Genomic DNA, 14,740 nt, shown 5'->3' with positions numbered 1-14,740 from the left:
ATATATATATATATATATATATATATATATATATATATATATATATATATATATATATATATATATATATAGTTAAAATTTGCCATCCTCCATTGAAAGAAGTGGAAGAAGCATAAATATGGAAGAAGAGAAAAGAAATAAGAAGAGACAGAACGGTAAACAAAAGAAAAAAAAAGTAAATTCTATTATGTGTGTTACATTGCAAGAAATTAATACAAACTTATATCTACTTATCTCTAGTTGTAACTAATTCCTGTTTATATACAAAAGACAATAACAACTTCTGCTGATCTGACATAACAAACAATCATCAGAATATCAACTTCATATAAATTTCGACATTTCCAACATATATATATAAGATCAAATAAGAAAGATGAGAAAGATTTTTGTATTGTTACTATATATATATATATATATATATATATATATATATATATATATATATATATATATATATATATTTATATAAAAGTATAATATGTTTTAAATTAAAAACATTCTACAAATATATGTCATAGTATCTTTTCCTGTGTTACATAGTGACGTTTACAATTTTGTGTTTTGGCTCAATCATGACCTTAGATTTTTTTATCTTAGTGAAATCAAGGGTGTAGAGTACTTCTTACCGTTATCTTTTTCAACACTCTTCTCATTGGATCACTCCTATATATATATATATATATATATATATATATACATATATATATATATATATACATATATATATATATATATACATATATATATATATATATACATATATATATATATATATACATATATATATATATATATATATACATATATATATATATATACATATATATATATATATATACATATATATATATATATATACATATATATATATATATACATATATATATATATATATATATATATATATATATATATATATTTATTATTTCTTTGAAATTTTAGGTAAATTTGGGTACTGTAAAAGATTGGAAACTCAGCTCTAGTCCACATATTTTACCATTAATATTTAGCGCTACGCTAATTTCAACTTGATTCAACTTAGAATTGCCTTAATATGCTAATTTAACCATAATTGAGCATATAATTTGTTATAAGGCTTCAACAAAGAGGTTAATTGAGTTGGTTATTTAAGATGGTACTAGAAGTCACATAATTTAAAGATTACATGTCATCAACTCATCCACTTCTATTTTTAAGTGGAATAGAACCAAATATGAGGAAAGTGGTTTCTGCAAAATTCACACTTCTATTTAAGAGGACTTTCTTGTGCGAGGACATGATAAATTATAAATTGTATATTATACTTAAAGACTTTAATCATCAAGTTAAACTTTTAATTAAGTTGATTCCTTGAAAATTAAATGTGTTAAACACTTAAATCAACCTCATTTCGTTACCATCCCTACTGAAACAACATTACAAACAAGTACTCCATCCATTTTTTACTTGCACCCTGCTAATACCTTTTTGTGCAGTTCAACATCTGTTAGATAGTTTATATTTAAAGTTATACATAATTAAAAATTATAAAAATTTAATGTTATGAAAATATGAAACAAAACAAATAAAACAAAAATTCCACATGAGTGAGATATGACTCTAATTTTTTCACGTACAATAAATAAAATATAATAAAATGATTATTAAAGGAAAATTTTTAAATTGTGCATCAAAAAACAAAGGAAATATAATAATTTGTTGTTGCTAAAAGCCTAAAACTACAAAAATAGGATTCAAAAAAAGTGGGGCCAAGGCACAAGGCAGACTTGGATAAGGAAAGCTCCAATTATATGGAACCATGTGTAATTCAAGCCATCATAATATTAAGAACCAAAAAAAAAAGAAAATTGTTCTCCCTCTTAAAAACCCGCCAATGCCATCAAGCTAGCTGGTGGATTAACTTAATTAGCTGCGCCTGCTAGTCTCCTTCTACCATTCTCTACATCTTTCTCTTTTCTTCCTTATTTATTTCTACATTTATTCTCCTTAATTATATAATAATCTTCATTCCTTTAATTTAACCTACCAAAATTAAGTATTAACAATGGATTAAGAACCATTTTAAGCTGGGATTAGCCGAGTCCTCTAATCAACATCTCTAATTTTCCAGGTATTTATTATATCCATTTTCTTTATTACATATTCTCTCCTATTTGCTTTACTTATTTCACTTGTTTTTTAACATTATATTATTCATCAATCATCCTTATTATATGATTTGTTCTTAGTTTATAAGTTACAACATAGTCACGTGGAATCTTATTTGATTCATCTTATTGTAAATTTTATTAATATCAACGTTTTATAATTTTTACTCAAATACAATTATAGATTTTTAAATAGAATAAGTAAAGAGAATAGATGGGAATATATTTATAGCTCATTTTATAATTAGCAACATGTTTAATTTTTAAATTTATTTTATAATCTTCCCACCATTAGATTTGAATTGGCCGATTTTTATTACACAATATCAACGTTATTTGAATTAGTTTTAAAAGTAGTAGCCCATCAAGTATATATATAAATTGATTAATCTTTCTCTAATTCTTTGATAAAGGATTATATATAGGCTAATTTCTAACATTTATTTAGCATAAACAAACATGTAGTAAAATTGTATCACTATGTATTATAGTATATAGTATATAATATACTATTTAGCGTCAATTATTAATTTGGTTCTTTAATATAATATCAGATTAAGAGGTCACATTTTAAATTTCAATCATCCTTTGTGTAAAGCATATAACATATCCTAGGGGCTAGGGCACTATTAAATTAAGTTAGGATTGAGTTGGTTACGTTGATAATATTTTATGTAATTTTCCAAATTACCTAACACATAGGTATAAGATTTTTATTTTTTCATATAGTAAAATAAATGGCGTATAATTTAGTCATTGACTAGGCTAAAAAAAAATTAAATTAATCACAGGGAAAATAAAAAGAATAGAAATAAAAATAAAAGTTAAAGTATAGAACAAGCAAATATGAGGGATAAAGCTATGAATAAAGCTACCATTAGCTTAGTCAAATTAATTGTTGCTTAAGATTAAAGGGAATGACTAAAGCTAAGTTCTAATGATACCTTATTTTTATATTTGTTTTACTTTTTCTTTATGATTATTAAATTTAATTAAGTTTAATCATTATATTATTTAGAATTAATAATGAAATTACTATTAATTAAGCAATAAAATGTAAATAGACCCCAAATATTATGATAATTCTTGTCTGATATGATGTTTGCTGATGCATGTGATGTTGATGACATGATTAGCTAGAACAAAATTCATAGCAGTTAAGGATGTAAAAACAGTTTTTTTTCTTTAAAATTTAAAAAATTTAAAATTAGACTAGTTCATATTAAACCATTTGACGAAATAATTTTAATAAAAAATTTGTTTATTTATTAAAGAACATGGGCCAATCCACTGATTTCAAATATGGCCTAGTCACTACCCCTCTCTCTCCACTATGTCTCTTGGTAAACGAAAATAGCAAATCTATATCTGACCCTCTTATTACGGTATATATAACATCTAAATTATGTGTTTAGATATTAAAATTATTAATATTAACATTTAAAATAAAAAATTTGTTAAATGTTAAACAAAAGTGAATATTTAAAGTATTGAAATTGATATTTTAATTAATTTAATTTAGTTATATAGTTTAATTTAAAACTGAATTAAATTTAGTTATATAGTTTAATTTAAAACTAACTTATAGTAAAACCAAACCATAGGTTGAGATTAGTTCGTTGAGACAATAATTTTTTGTTGTATATAAATGAATAATTTGTGAATCACAATCTTAAAATTTAACACTTTTACAAATTATTTTATAAAGTATTTAAATTTACAAGTTAACCTAAAATTTTAACCACTAAAATGGTCGAAATTTTATATTTTGGCCTGAACCTGCAAACATTGATAATTTTAGTGGCTATAACTCGCAAAAAATAAAAATTGAGGCTATAATTCGTAAAAGTGCTAAACTTTAAAACTGTAATTCACAAATTATTTTATATAAATGATACTCCATATTAAATGCCATATAATTAAGACTTAATACATGCTCTTATCTTATGGTTTAGTAAATAATGTCTTTTTTTGATTTGTATTTGAGAAATTGTTTATAAGTTATTTACATATAACTCACTGCTCACAAAAAGTCAAAAACGACATTGAAATATTGTTATAGTGCAAAATACATAATATTTAGCTTTGTGCAGCTCGGTGATTAAATTTTGCTCTACTTTACCGTATATATATCATGCAAAATAAAAAAAATAAATACAACAAAAAATGAGTGCTTATCAAAACATAATAACTTAATGAGTACTTTTTTCTAATCAAAAATATATTACTCCTAAATTTTGACATTTCAAACAAACCCTCATTTTTGTTCAATTTTCCAATTTTAACTTATTACACACACATTATACAAACTAATAAATTTGATGTAAATTAATAAATGGCAGTTTAACAGATTATTGCCATGTGTAATTTTTTTATTGGCTGAATGTATATTGGTAGAGATTTTGCATTGTTTGAAATTTATTGCTTGATATAATTTCACACAGATTGAAAGATGATTGACTATGATTTTTGCAATAAAATCAATTTGCTTTTAAAATATTATTGCCATTTGTATTTCCTTTTTTACTGGTTGAGACAAATTTGACCTGATTGTTTTGTTGACTATTATTTATTGGCTGAGACGAATTTGCACAAATTGATTGATAATTGATAAGCACTTACATTAATTAAAATCATACAATTTAATAAAAAGATTGAAAAATTACACATGTCATTCTTATAAAAGCCTGCTAGATGGAAAAATTTTATTGGTTGATATAGAATTTTTTTTGCTTTTATTGAGCTATAAAAAATAAATTGTCGATTGAACTTCATCAAATACTGTAAATGTACCATTTTCAAAAATAAATAATCTAAATATTTTTATAAAAATAATCAGCTAAGAAATTTTGTTGCATCAAATGATATAAACAATGTCATATATATATTTTAGCAATTATTATTTCATATTTAATATGTAACGTGTTTATCATTACGTATCTTTGAAAATTATATATATATATATATATATATATATATATATATATATATATATATATATATATATATATATATATATATATATATATATATATATTCATACTAAGAAATTCGTGCATTACTCGGAGTTTTATACTAGTATATATATATATATATATATATATATATATATATATATATATATATATATATATATATATATATATATATATATATATATATATATATATATATATATATATTCATACTAAGAAATTCGTGCATTACTCGGAGTTTTATACTAGTATATATATATATATATATATATATATATATATATTCATACTAAGAAATTCGTGCATTACTCGGAGTTACTCGAAGTTTTATACTAGTATATATATATATATATTCATACTAAGAAATTCGTGCATTACTCGGAGTTTTATACTAGTATATATATATATATATATATATATATATATATATATATATATATATATATATATATATATATATATATATATATATATATATATATATATATATATATATATATATATATATATATATATATTAACAACTGATAAAAATCCTTTTCATTCTTTTTGTTTTAAGAACACTCCTTATTTGATGACCACAAAATTGAAAACTCTTGGCCTTTAATTAATTTATTCGTTTTTGGTTCACTTGTATCTTTCAGGGGTTTCAAGTACAACAATAACTAGATCGTGACATAGTGACACTTGGCAAAAGCACTATTTAGGTTGGAATGGTCTCTTTAGGTAAGTTCCCAACTTGGCCTTACCGTAGATGCTTTATTATTATTATTATTATTATTATTATTATTATTATTATTATTATTATTAGATTTAAAATTGGGAAGGTTTCCCATTTGTAAAATATCAATAGAGTCCGATATCAATATTGAAATTTTCACTATAATAAATTTAACTTTTTGCGACATTAAATTTAGTGACATTATAAAAATGCCACTGATTTATATTTTTGGTGTAATAATTACTATTTTTATTTTAAGTTCTACTATAAAGTGATTTAACGACACTTTATTTGGTTTTTAGTGACATATGTAATTGAAACTATAGTGTATAGTGACAGTTATAAGAAATGTCACTAGATCATATGTCGCAAAAAGTTTAGTGTTTTTTTTATTATGCTATTAAAAGGTTTAATAAATGTCACTAAATCTCTATATATACTATTAGAAATTCAAAGTAGCGACATTTAAATTAAATGTCGTTAAATATATACCACTAAAAGCAAATTATGTTGTAGTGTCTTGCCTATCAATAATTATTTATTTATATTATAAATTAATTCTTCATAAAGAATAATTAATAATTAATCTTAATTGAGAAACATCTTCTGATGTGGGTGGAGCGGGCCAGGCTCTGTCATTCCAAAGGTTCAAACTTAAATCCTACTCTTTTAAGAGATTGGAAGTCGGTCTCAAAATATGAAGCTCATATATTAGTAATTTGTATTAATTAAGCTATTCAACTCCGACAACTCATTTGATCACTTAGTAAGAGTGTAAGTGATCATTTTAAGATTTTACATCTTCATTTGAAGATTATAAAAAGTTATCACTTTAAAACTATAAGCAATTACTTTAAGATTATAAGTGATCACAAAAAATAATCACCTCTAGTAATAGAAACTTCAATGTGATTATGTTATAAGAAGTTTTTTTTTTCAGATTTTACTAAGTCTAACCAACTATTAGAGTGTAGGTATAGAATTGTAATTGATCAAGTTCGTTGCATCAAGATTTACAAAAAATGATCATAAAACAAAGCTTGGTAAATAAAGTAAAACAATTTTAATTTAAGAAAAATAACTTAGAATAATCTTATCTTTTCAAGATTTTTCAACTATAATCATACTTATTAATTAACCATAAATAATTTTAACTTTAGAGAATATTTTCCTAGAATAAGCCCGGTAACCTGATGACTTGATATAGCAAATTTTTTTTTAACATAAAAGATAAATTAAAATAAAATGTTGAAAAAAATGATAAAAATGTTGAACAAATCAACAATGAAATATGAATAGTGTTCAAAAAGTAAATGAGGCATTAACTTTGAATTGTAGGCACTGCTTTTTTCCGTACTCACTCTTTTCATGTGATTTTATGTTGTCCCCTCTCTTTTCCTTAAAATTAATGCATTATCAAATGAGAGATTTGAAGGAAATAGGAGGGAGTATTACCGTATTATATCATTGTGAGGTTTGCCTCATAATCATTAAGGAAGGCAGTAATCGGAGTAGATTATTTTCTGCATGTATGTATATTCTTAAAGAACCAACTTAGCTAAAAATTTTTATTTATTGTTTAAACTTCAAGATACAACATGTTATATAGTACTCTATTCCCTTATATGAGAATTTTTAGCTTATAAGTATAGATGTACATATATTCTCATATTATGGGGTGGTAATAATTATGAGTTGATTATTTAGATTCATTTTAAATGTCATAATATTAGCATTTCTCCTTGTTTATGCACCAAATCAAAAGGAAATTGATATCTATATAAAATTACATATGGATGAAGAAAACATTAATATTACTCTCTAACCTTGGTTGCTTTTTTCAAATGGAATCTACTTTGGAATATATAATCAGTTTAATACTTTAATCCATTTGGTTGTTAATATTAAATAATGATAATGAGAATGTTTTCTTACGTAAATTTTTAAGAAATGATATTATTTCTATAGTAATAAAACATAAATTATAAACAGATTTTGTTCACAAATATATATTATTACTTAATATCACTTTTCTAAATGGTAATGTAAATAAAAGTGATTTTGGTAAAGAAAATGAGATAATTCATGTATAATAAGCATGACTATTATTAAATTTATCAAGAAATATTATATCATAATTACACTAATTTTTCATTATTGTTTGACTATTATATTAATATATATACTCCTATCTTCTTCATAATCTCCGACTAAAGTTTCCATGTTTCCCTTGGAAACTCAATGATCAGGACTATGGCTTGTGCTGGATGCTTCATCTACTTTTTCATGGTCCGTTTGGTTGCATATTTTGCAGTTCTAGGTAACAAACACTGTAAACCTATAGTTATAAATCTATTGCTTTTTTATATCGGTAATTATTAAAAATTTCATTTAGAATATTCTTTAAAATATTATTTTATTTACGTATTTTAGAAGGTTTTATTTTTTGAAAGAGAAGAATTCTGCTATTAGATTCAAAAAAGTTACCAAATTTATTGTCTAATAAATCTGGGTAGAAAAATCGTTTATATTTTTTGTACAATATGAATGTTTTATTTTCAATGAAAATTTACTTTGTAGTACTCTTTATTTTTAAAGCACAAATTCTCTAAAGAGACGGTTGTTTTAAGAGATGCGTCTCTTTTGACCGGACTAATATTAAAGTTGGTGTTTTAACCTATAAAACCTGGTATTTTAACCTATTTGATTTGGTGTTTGAACCTATTAAAATTGATATTTTAATCTATTTAAAGTTGGTATTTTAACATGTTAAGTTGATAACTTATTTAATTTGGTATTTAACTTGAAGTTGGTAATTTAACCTATTGGAGTTAATGTTTAACCTGTTAAAATTGATATTTTAATCTGTTTAAGTTGGTGTTTTATGTTGTTTAAGTAGGTATTGTACGCTAATTAAGTTAGTATTTTAGAAAATACAGTTTGTGTTTTATTATGATGAAGTTTGTGTTTTAAATAATTAATTTATTCAGGTTTTATATTTGTATTAATGTATGGATCAATAACTGAAGAATGCTCTTTTTCGATTTGAAATTATAATTACCAACTATATCATATTAAAACACCTAACTTCATTAAAATATCAACTTTAAGCATATAAAAAATTAACTTTACTTTATTAAAATACCAACTACAAGAGGTTTACCAGCATGAGTCAAACTCAAAAATTAGGGTGCGAGAGTGAGTTGCTTCGTAGGGGTCAGACCCCAACTAGACCCCTATGGCTTAATTATTGATTAGTTCTATCTAATAACAATAACTTTATTTACCCCAACCTTAGGAATGGGCATTGGCCTTGGACCTTAAGGCTTTATATCCGACCTGAACTCAGTTTAAGGGTTTAGATCTACCTATTTTTGGACCATGTTGATTCGGTTGAATTTGGGTCTATGGACCCATTTACATCTTGTTTTAAAATTATATATTAACTATCATGTTCATGTAATTTTGTTAAATTTTTGAACATTACGTGATTTTGAACTTTATCGGTTCATGTAATTTGAAATTTAGTCGTTGTATCTATAATTTAAAAATTAAAAGACTTGATAAATATTTCGTTATAAGAACTCGAATGTTGGAATACTTCATATATCTATTTTCTTAACTAGATAAAGTATTAGAAGATCCTTGTTAGTCGAAAATATTTAAATAACTTTATATGAATGGTCAAAAATTGTATAATATATTTTTAAAAAAATTTCAGGAAAAGAAAAATTAAAATTGTTTTGGACCCAAATTCAAACCCTAAACCCAATAGACCCTAAGGATTTGGGTTCGGATCTACAATTTTCAGACCCTATAAATTTGAGTCCGATAAAAAATTAGGGTCTAAATCTGAATCTATTTGGACTCTACCCAAATCGATCCAGATCCAACCCATGTCCATCCCTACCAACAACGCTAATTCATTGCATATACACCAACCTAGGGAGATTCTAAGTAGATTGAATATACACAATCTAATATTAATTCATTGCGATCCTGGCAGCATTATTGGTGCTCATAACTTTCTTAGCACTCAAGGTTCTTGGAGAATGGAGAGAAAGATCATTTAATGAAGATGAAGGTGAAATTAACCCTTTAATGCATCAGTCCGACTATCACAAAACAATAAGAATCAACTATGGAGCATTCGAAAAAGATCTCGAGTCACAAACAAGCTGCAACAGCGATGGTGGCGACAATGGTACGAGTAGTAAGTGTACGACGTTATATGATGCTAAAATTTGTATCATTTGCTACGATCAACAAAGGAATTGCTTTTTTGTACCTTGTGGTCATTGTGCTACTTGCTTTTCGTGTGCTCAAAGGTATGAATTCTTTATTGATCGATTTTAAATGTTATTTTTAATGTTGTTTTTTTATCCCTCTCAAATTGCTACCTTATATAATTCATTGTTAGGGGTGTATAATTTGGTATGCAACTTAGACCAAATTTTATTCAGCCCTACTCATTATAAAAGTTGTTTAATATAAATAACGCAAAATAAAAGGAGCAATAGAATTTATATTACTATTTTGAGTGTTTATGTTATAATTTTAATCGTGGAAAATTGTGTACATATTTTGCAGGATATTCTACGAAGAAAATAGAAATTGCCCTGTATGCCGAAGATTCATGGGAAAAATTAGGAAGTTTTTTGATTCTTAGTTTTGCAATTGAAAAATCATTAGTGCTTACGATTTGAGTAAGCAGTAAGCATGTATAAAAATAGTATGTTTTGTTCTTGGTTTGGGCGTATAGCTGATTTTACAAATAGTAGTATTTGTTCAATGGTCTAGGTTATTTTTTCCAGCCCAAACTACTAACCCATCATCAAAACCAAGTTTTAGAAAATATATTTTCCTCCATTGTTAGGGTTATAGATTACTACGTCAAAAAATTTGTATGCGGCCGCCTTACGTGTGTGACTAAAAAAATTTTATACTTGCGGAATTCAAGTCTTAGAACACCAATTTCAAGACTCAAAATGCCAAATATAACACTTGAAACCCGTACTCCAAGCCTCAATATTCCTTCTCTATAGGCTTAGTTTAATTATTTAGCTATCGTATTCAAACCTTAAAACACTTATTCTATCACTAAAATGCCAATTCTAACTCTTAAAACCATACTCGAACCCTTAATTTTATATTTTATTTACCTACTCCAACTATAAAATATCCATTTCAAGACTTAAGAATGTCTATTTCAATAGTTTAAAGTTTGTCAAATCCATGACTTAAAATACCTATTTCAAGGTTGCAAATGTCCAATTTAAGCTTTAAAATGACAACTTTAAAATTATAGGCTGGACCTATGAGTGGTCGCATGTATGCATTCAGGTTCTATTGATAGGTTTTTAAAGGTTTTTTTGAAGCTAAATGTTGAATGGCAAAGGTTCTTTTGATAGGTCTTTCAAGGTTTTTGGAGAGAATTTAGAAGAAACTTGTTTTTAAAAGATTGAAAACGTGTTCAAGGAATTATGGATTTTCAATATGACTCTAAAATAAAGTAAACAAAATAATGAATTTCGAAAATACTTAGAAAGAAAATATATAACAAAGTTTGCAATGATTACACAATTGACAAACAAAGTTATGTTGGTAATATCTCACATTAAACCAACTAGTTGCACGACTCTAAAAGGGAATACCCCTCCATTAATGAAATATGAAACTATATATAGTAGAATGATTACTCAACAATCACTATAACCCCTCAAAACAAGTGAAACCACACAAGTACTTTGTAAGAGACTTAAAATTCTTAATTATAATCTTCCGATTAATTATTTCGAATTTTCAATTCAAATTTCTAATCCTTTGGTTTCCATTTCAAACCATCTTTAATTCCTAAACCTTTTCCGATTTTGTAATTTGTTTCAAATATTAAACTTAAAAAAAATATTTTTTTTTAACATCTTTATATAAGCACTAAAATATTATTTTACTATTTTATAGTGCGAAAAGTAAAATTTTATTATCATATTCAGGGTTTTGTAAAACGTTACGTTTTAACTTTCTTTCTTAAACTAACATTACTACTTATTGTTTTAACTTTATAACTTTCATTTAACTATTTTATATATAAAAATGAGTCGTATTTTTATAATTAACTTTAAGTATAGTTTAAGAAAAATTTTCTAAGTAAACTACATATTTTCATTATCAAATTTACCAAAAATTTTTAAAGTATATTTACTTGTACATACTAGAAAAAAATTTTGATCAACCAAAATCTAATCTATAGCAACCCATGATGTTCATCACTTACACAAGTTACCATCAATTCCTTACACAAGCTAACCTTCTTCTACACTCCAAACTCATACATATTCACTTACACACTCTAAATCACTTACACAAGTTAACCTTCTTAAATACTCCTAAAATACTTTTTCATACAATCTAATGAACTACAAAGTTACCCAAACCCATTATAAATATCCTCCTTAGCCATGAGATCACTTACACCACCATCATCAAATCTTTCTAACATTCTTTCTTATATTTTCACTTCATTTAAATCTTACTACCTTGATACCTTTATTATTAGTTGAAGAAATTCAAGAAGATGGAGCTTAGAACACTCTTTATTTAGCTAAATCATCATCATTATGGAGCATTATTAGGCTATTACTTTGGGTACTTAATGTATTATTATTATTGGAGTTTGGATTTAATTGTTTTGGGAGCTTAGAAGATCATCATTATTTTGAGAGTTTGGATTAATTATCTTTGAAACATTATTATCTATCTTGGAGGGACTTATTTCTTATTATTTTCCTAATTAGTACATAGTACTAATCCTTGGTGTTAGTATGGTATAGCTTCTTACCCTACTCTTTTTGTGGAAGTTTACATTATATTTACTTTATAATATGCAAAGTATGAAATATGTTAATATGTTTTAGTAGGAAGTTAGTTTAATGAAATTATAATTAAGATTATATTAAGTATGTGTATGCTAAAAGTATTTTTAGTATGTTAATTTAATAATCTTTGAATAATTTTAAGAAGTTGGGTGCAAAATTATATTCTAGTGATATTAAGTATGATTTATGTTATAAACTAATGCTAGTATGTTTATGAGTTAAGTGTTACATTAAGAATGTTATTATTTTTTTCATGTTAGAATTTTTATTAATATGTTTATGTTAGCCTTTAAACTAGTTTATAAGGTAGTAAGTTATTTTATGAATGTATTTTACTAAGTATGATTATATTAAGAATATGTTACTTCCTCCTATTCAGCCTAAATGTCCTATTTGACTTTTTACACTTGCCGAGACAACATTTTAACCTTTAATACCTTAAATTATTCTTAATTAAAAATTATAAAAAGTTGATATTAATAATTCTTGTATTGAGACAAATCAAACAAGATCCTACATGATTCTGTTTTAACTTATAGATTAAGAGTAAAATACAAATATAGAGTGATAAGTGAATAGTGTCAAAAATCAAATGAGACATTTAGGTTGAATAGGAGGTAGTATTATACTTTATTTTGAGATTTAAGTTTATCCTTAAAGTTATAGTAAATTTCTATGTTATTGCGTGAAGTTTTTATCTTTGTAAGTGGCTATGTTAATTATTTAAATCTAGAATTTAGTATGATAAATTAAATTAAGTCATTCTTTTTATGTGTAAAGGGCCCAAAACACTCATAGGCCATTCGACCACAATCATATAATTAAAAAAAAAGAGTTTGATTTATTATTTTAAATTATTACAACTATTTTTGTGATAATAATAAGATAAAAATTTAAAAAGATATTTTTGAGAAATTTTTATAAGTTATTAAATATTGAAGTGTTTTTCTTGAATACACGAGAAGTCAAAATAAAAGTAACTTTTAATCACTATTTAGTAGAAAATATTTTATTTGCTAACCATTTGACCAAAATTTATGTAAAATGATATAAAAGTATTTTTAGTAAATTGCCGCTCAAACTATGTGTGATATATTGATTTTGTTAAATTACAAGTTTTACTTGTTTTATAATTAGAGATATTAACTTTTGTGAAAATTATAAGTTTGACTTATTTTTTAAACTAGAAATATTGATTTTTGTGAAATTATAAGTTTTATTTGTTTTACAACTAGAGTGTTGATTTTTGGAAACCTAATAAGTTTACTTATTTTTCTAAACTTGAAATATTGATTTTTGGTGAACTTGTAGAATTTTGAAAACTTATCCAAATGATGCAATTCTAACTTGAATTATAATTAGAATATTCGATTTTTTTGAAGAGAATAAAGTTTTATTTATTGTAAAGTTGAAAATGTTGATTTTGAAAACTTATTTAAAGAGAAATAGATTTTAGTTGCTACTTGTGGAAAATATTAATTTGGAGACTATTGATAGAATATTAAGTTATTAGTGTGAATTTAGCGAGCTAAAAATAAAGTTATAAATAAAATTTAATGTGTAAAAATTTAATAATGAATGCATAAAGACATAAAGGTTAATTCGACATTATGATTTAGAATTTTTTTAAATAAAAAAGGTTATCACCTAAGTTGATCAAAGTCAAAGTCAATGTCAAATTGTAGTAATAAAAATGTGATGTACTTGTGTGAATGAGTATTGATTGAATGACCGTAATAGTAAGGTAATGTCGAACCATGATCCGGCATGTAAAATCCCGGCGCCTGTGTTGGCCGGCACGTAAAATGTGGTGTAAGACAGGGGGTTAGCTACCTATCCTATAGAGCTCGAGCATAAATTGTATTGGAGGGGTGACGACTCGCACCACAGTTAGGGTTTAGGACTACGGTCCTCAGTTCTCACCTAACCAGACTCTTATATATATATATATATATATATATATATATATATATATATATATGTATGTATATATATATATATATGTATGTATATATATAT

The 14,740-nt window shown here is 24.7% G+C and overlaps 1 protein-coding gene across 1 annotated transcript; it reads left to right on the top strand.

The window, feature by feature from the left end:
• Window positions 1-1,843: 1,843 nt before the first annotated feature.
• On the top strand, window positions 1,844-10,800 carry LOC130824127 (E3 ubiquitin-protein ligase APD2). The gene is made up of 5 exons (XM_057689014.1): window positions 1,844-2,113; window positions 5,770-5,851; window positions 8,096-8,166; window positions 9,853-10,174; window positions 10,437-10,800. Exons 3-5 carry the CDS (start codon window positions 8,100-8,102, stop codon window positions 10,513-10,515), a joined length of 468 nt encoding a protein of 155 aa, XP_057544997.1. The 5' UTR covers window positions 1,844-2,113; window positions 5,770-5,851; window positions 8,096-8,099; the 3' UTR covers window positions 10,516-10,800.
• Window positions 10,801-14,740: the final 3,940 nt, after the last annotated feature.

The sequence above is a fragment of the Amaranthus tricolor genome, chromosome 9, assembly GCF_026212465.1.
Source record: "Amaranthus tricolor cultivar Red isolate AtriRed21 chromosome 9, ASM2621246v1, whole genome shotgun sequence".
NCBI lineage: Eukaryota > Viridiplantae > Streptophyta > Magnoliopsida > Caryophyllales > Amaranthaceae > Amaranthus > Amaranthus tricolor.
This window is presented reverse-complemented; position numbering and strand designations above follow the sequence as displayed.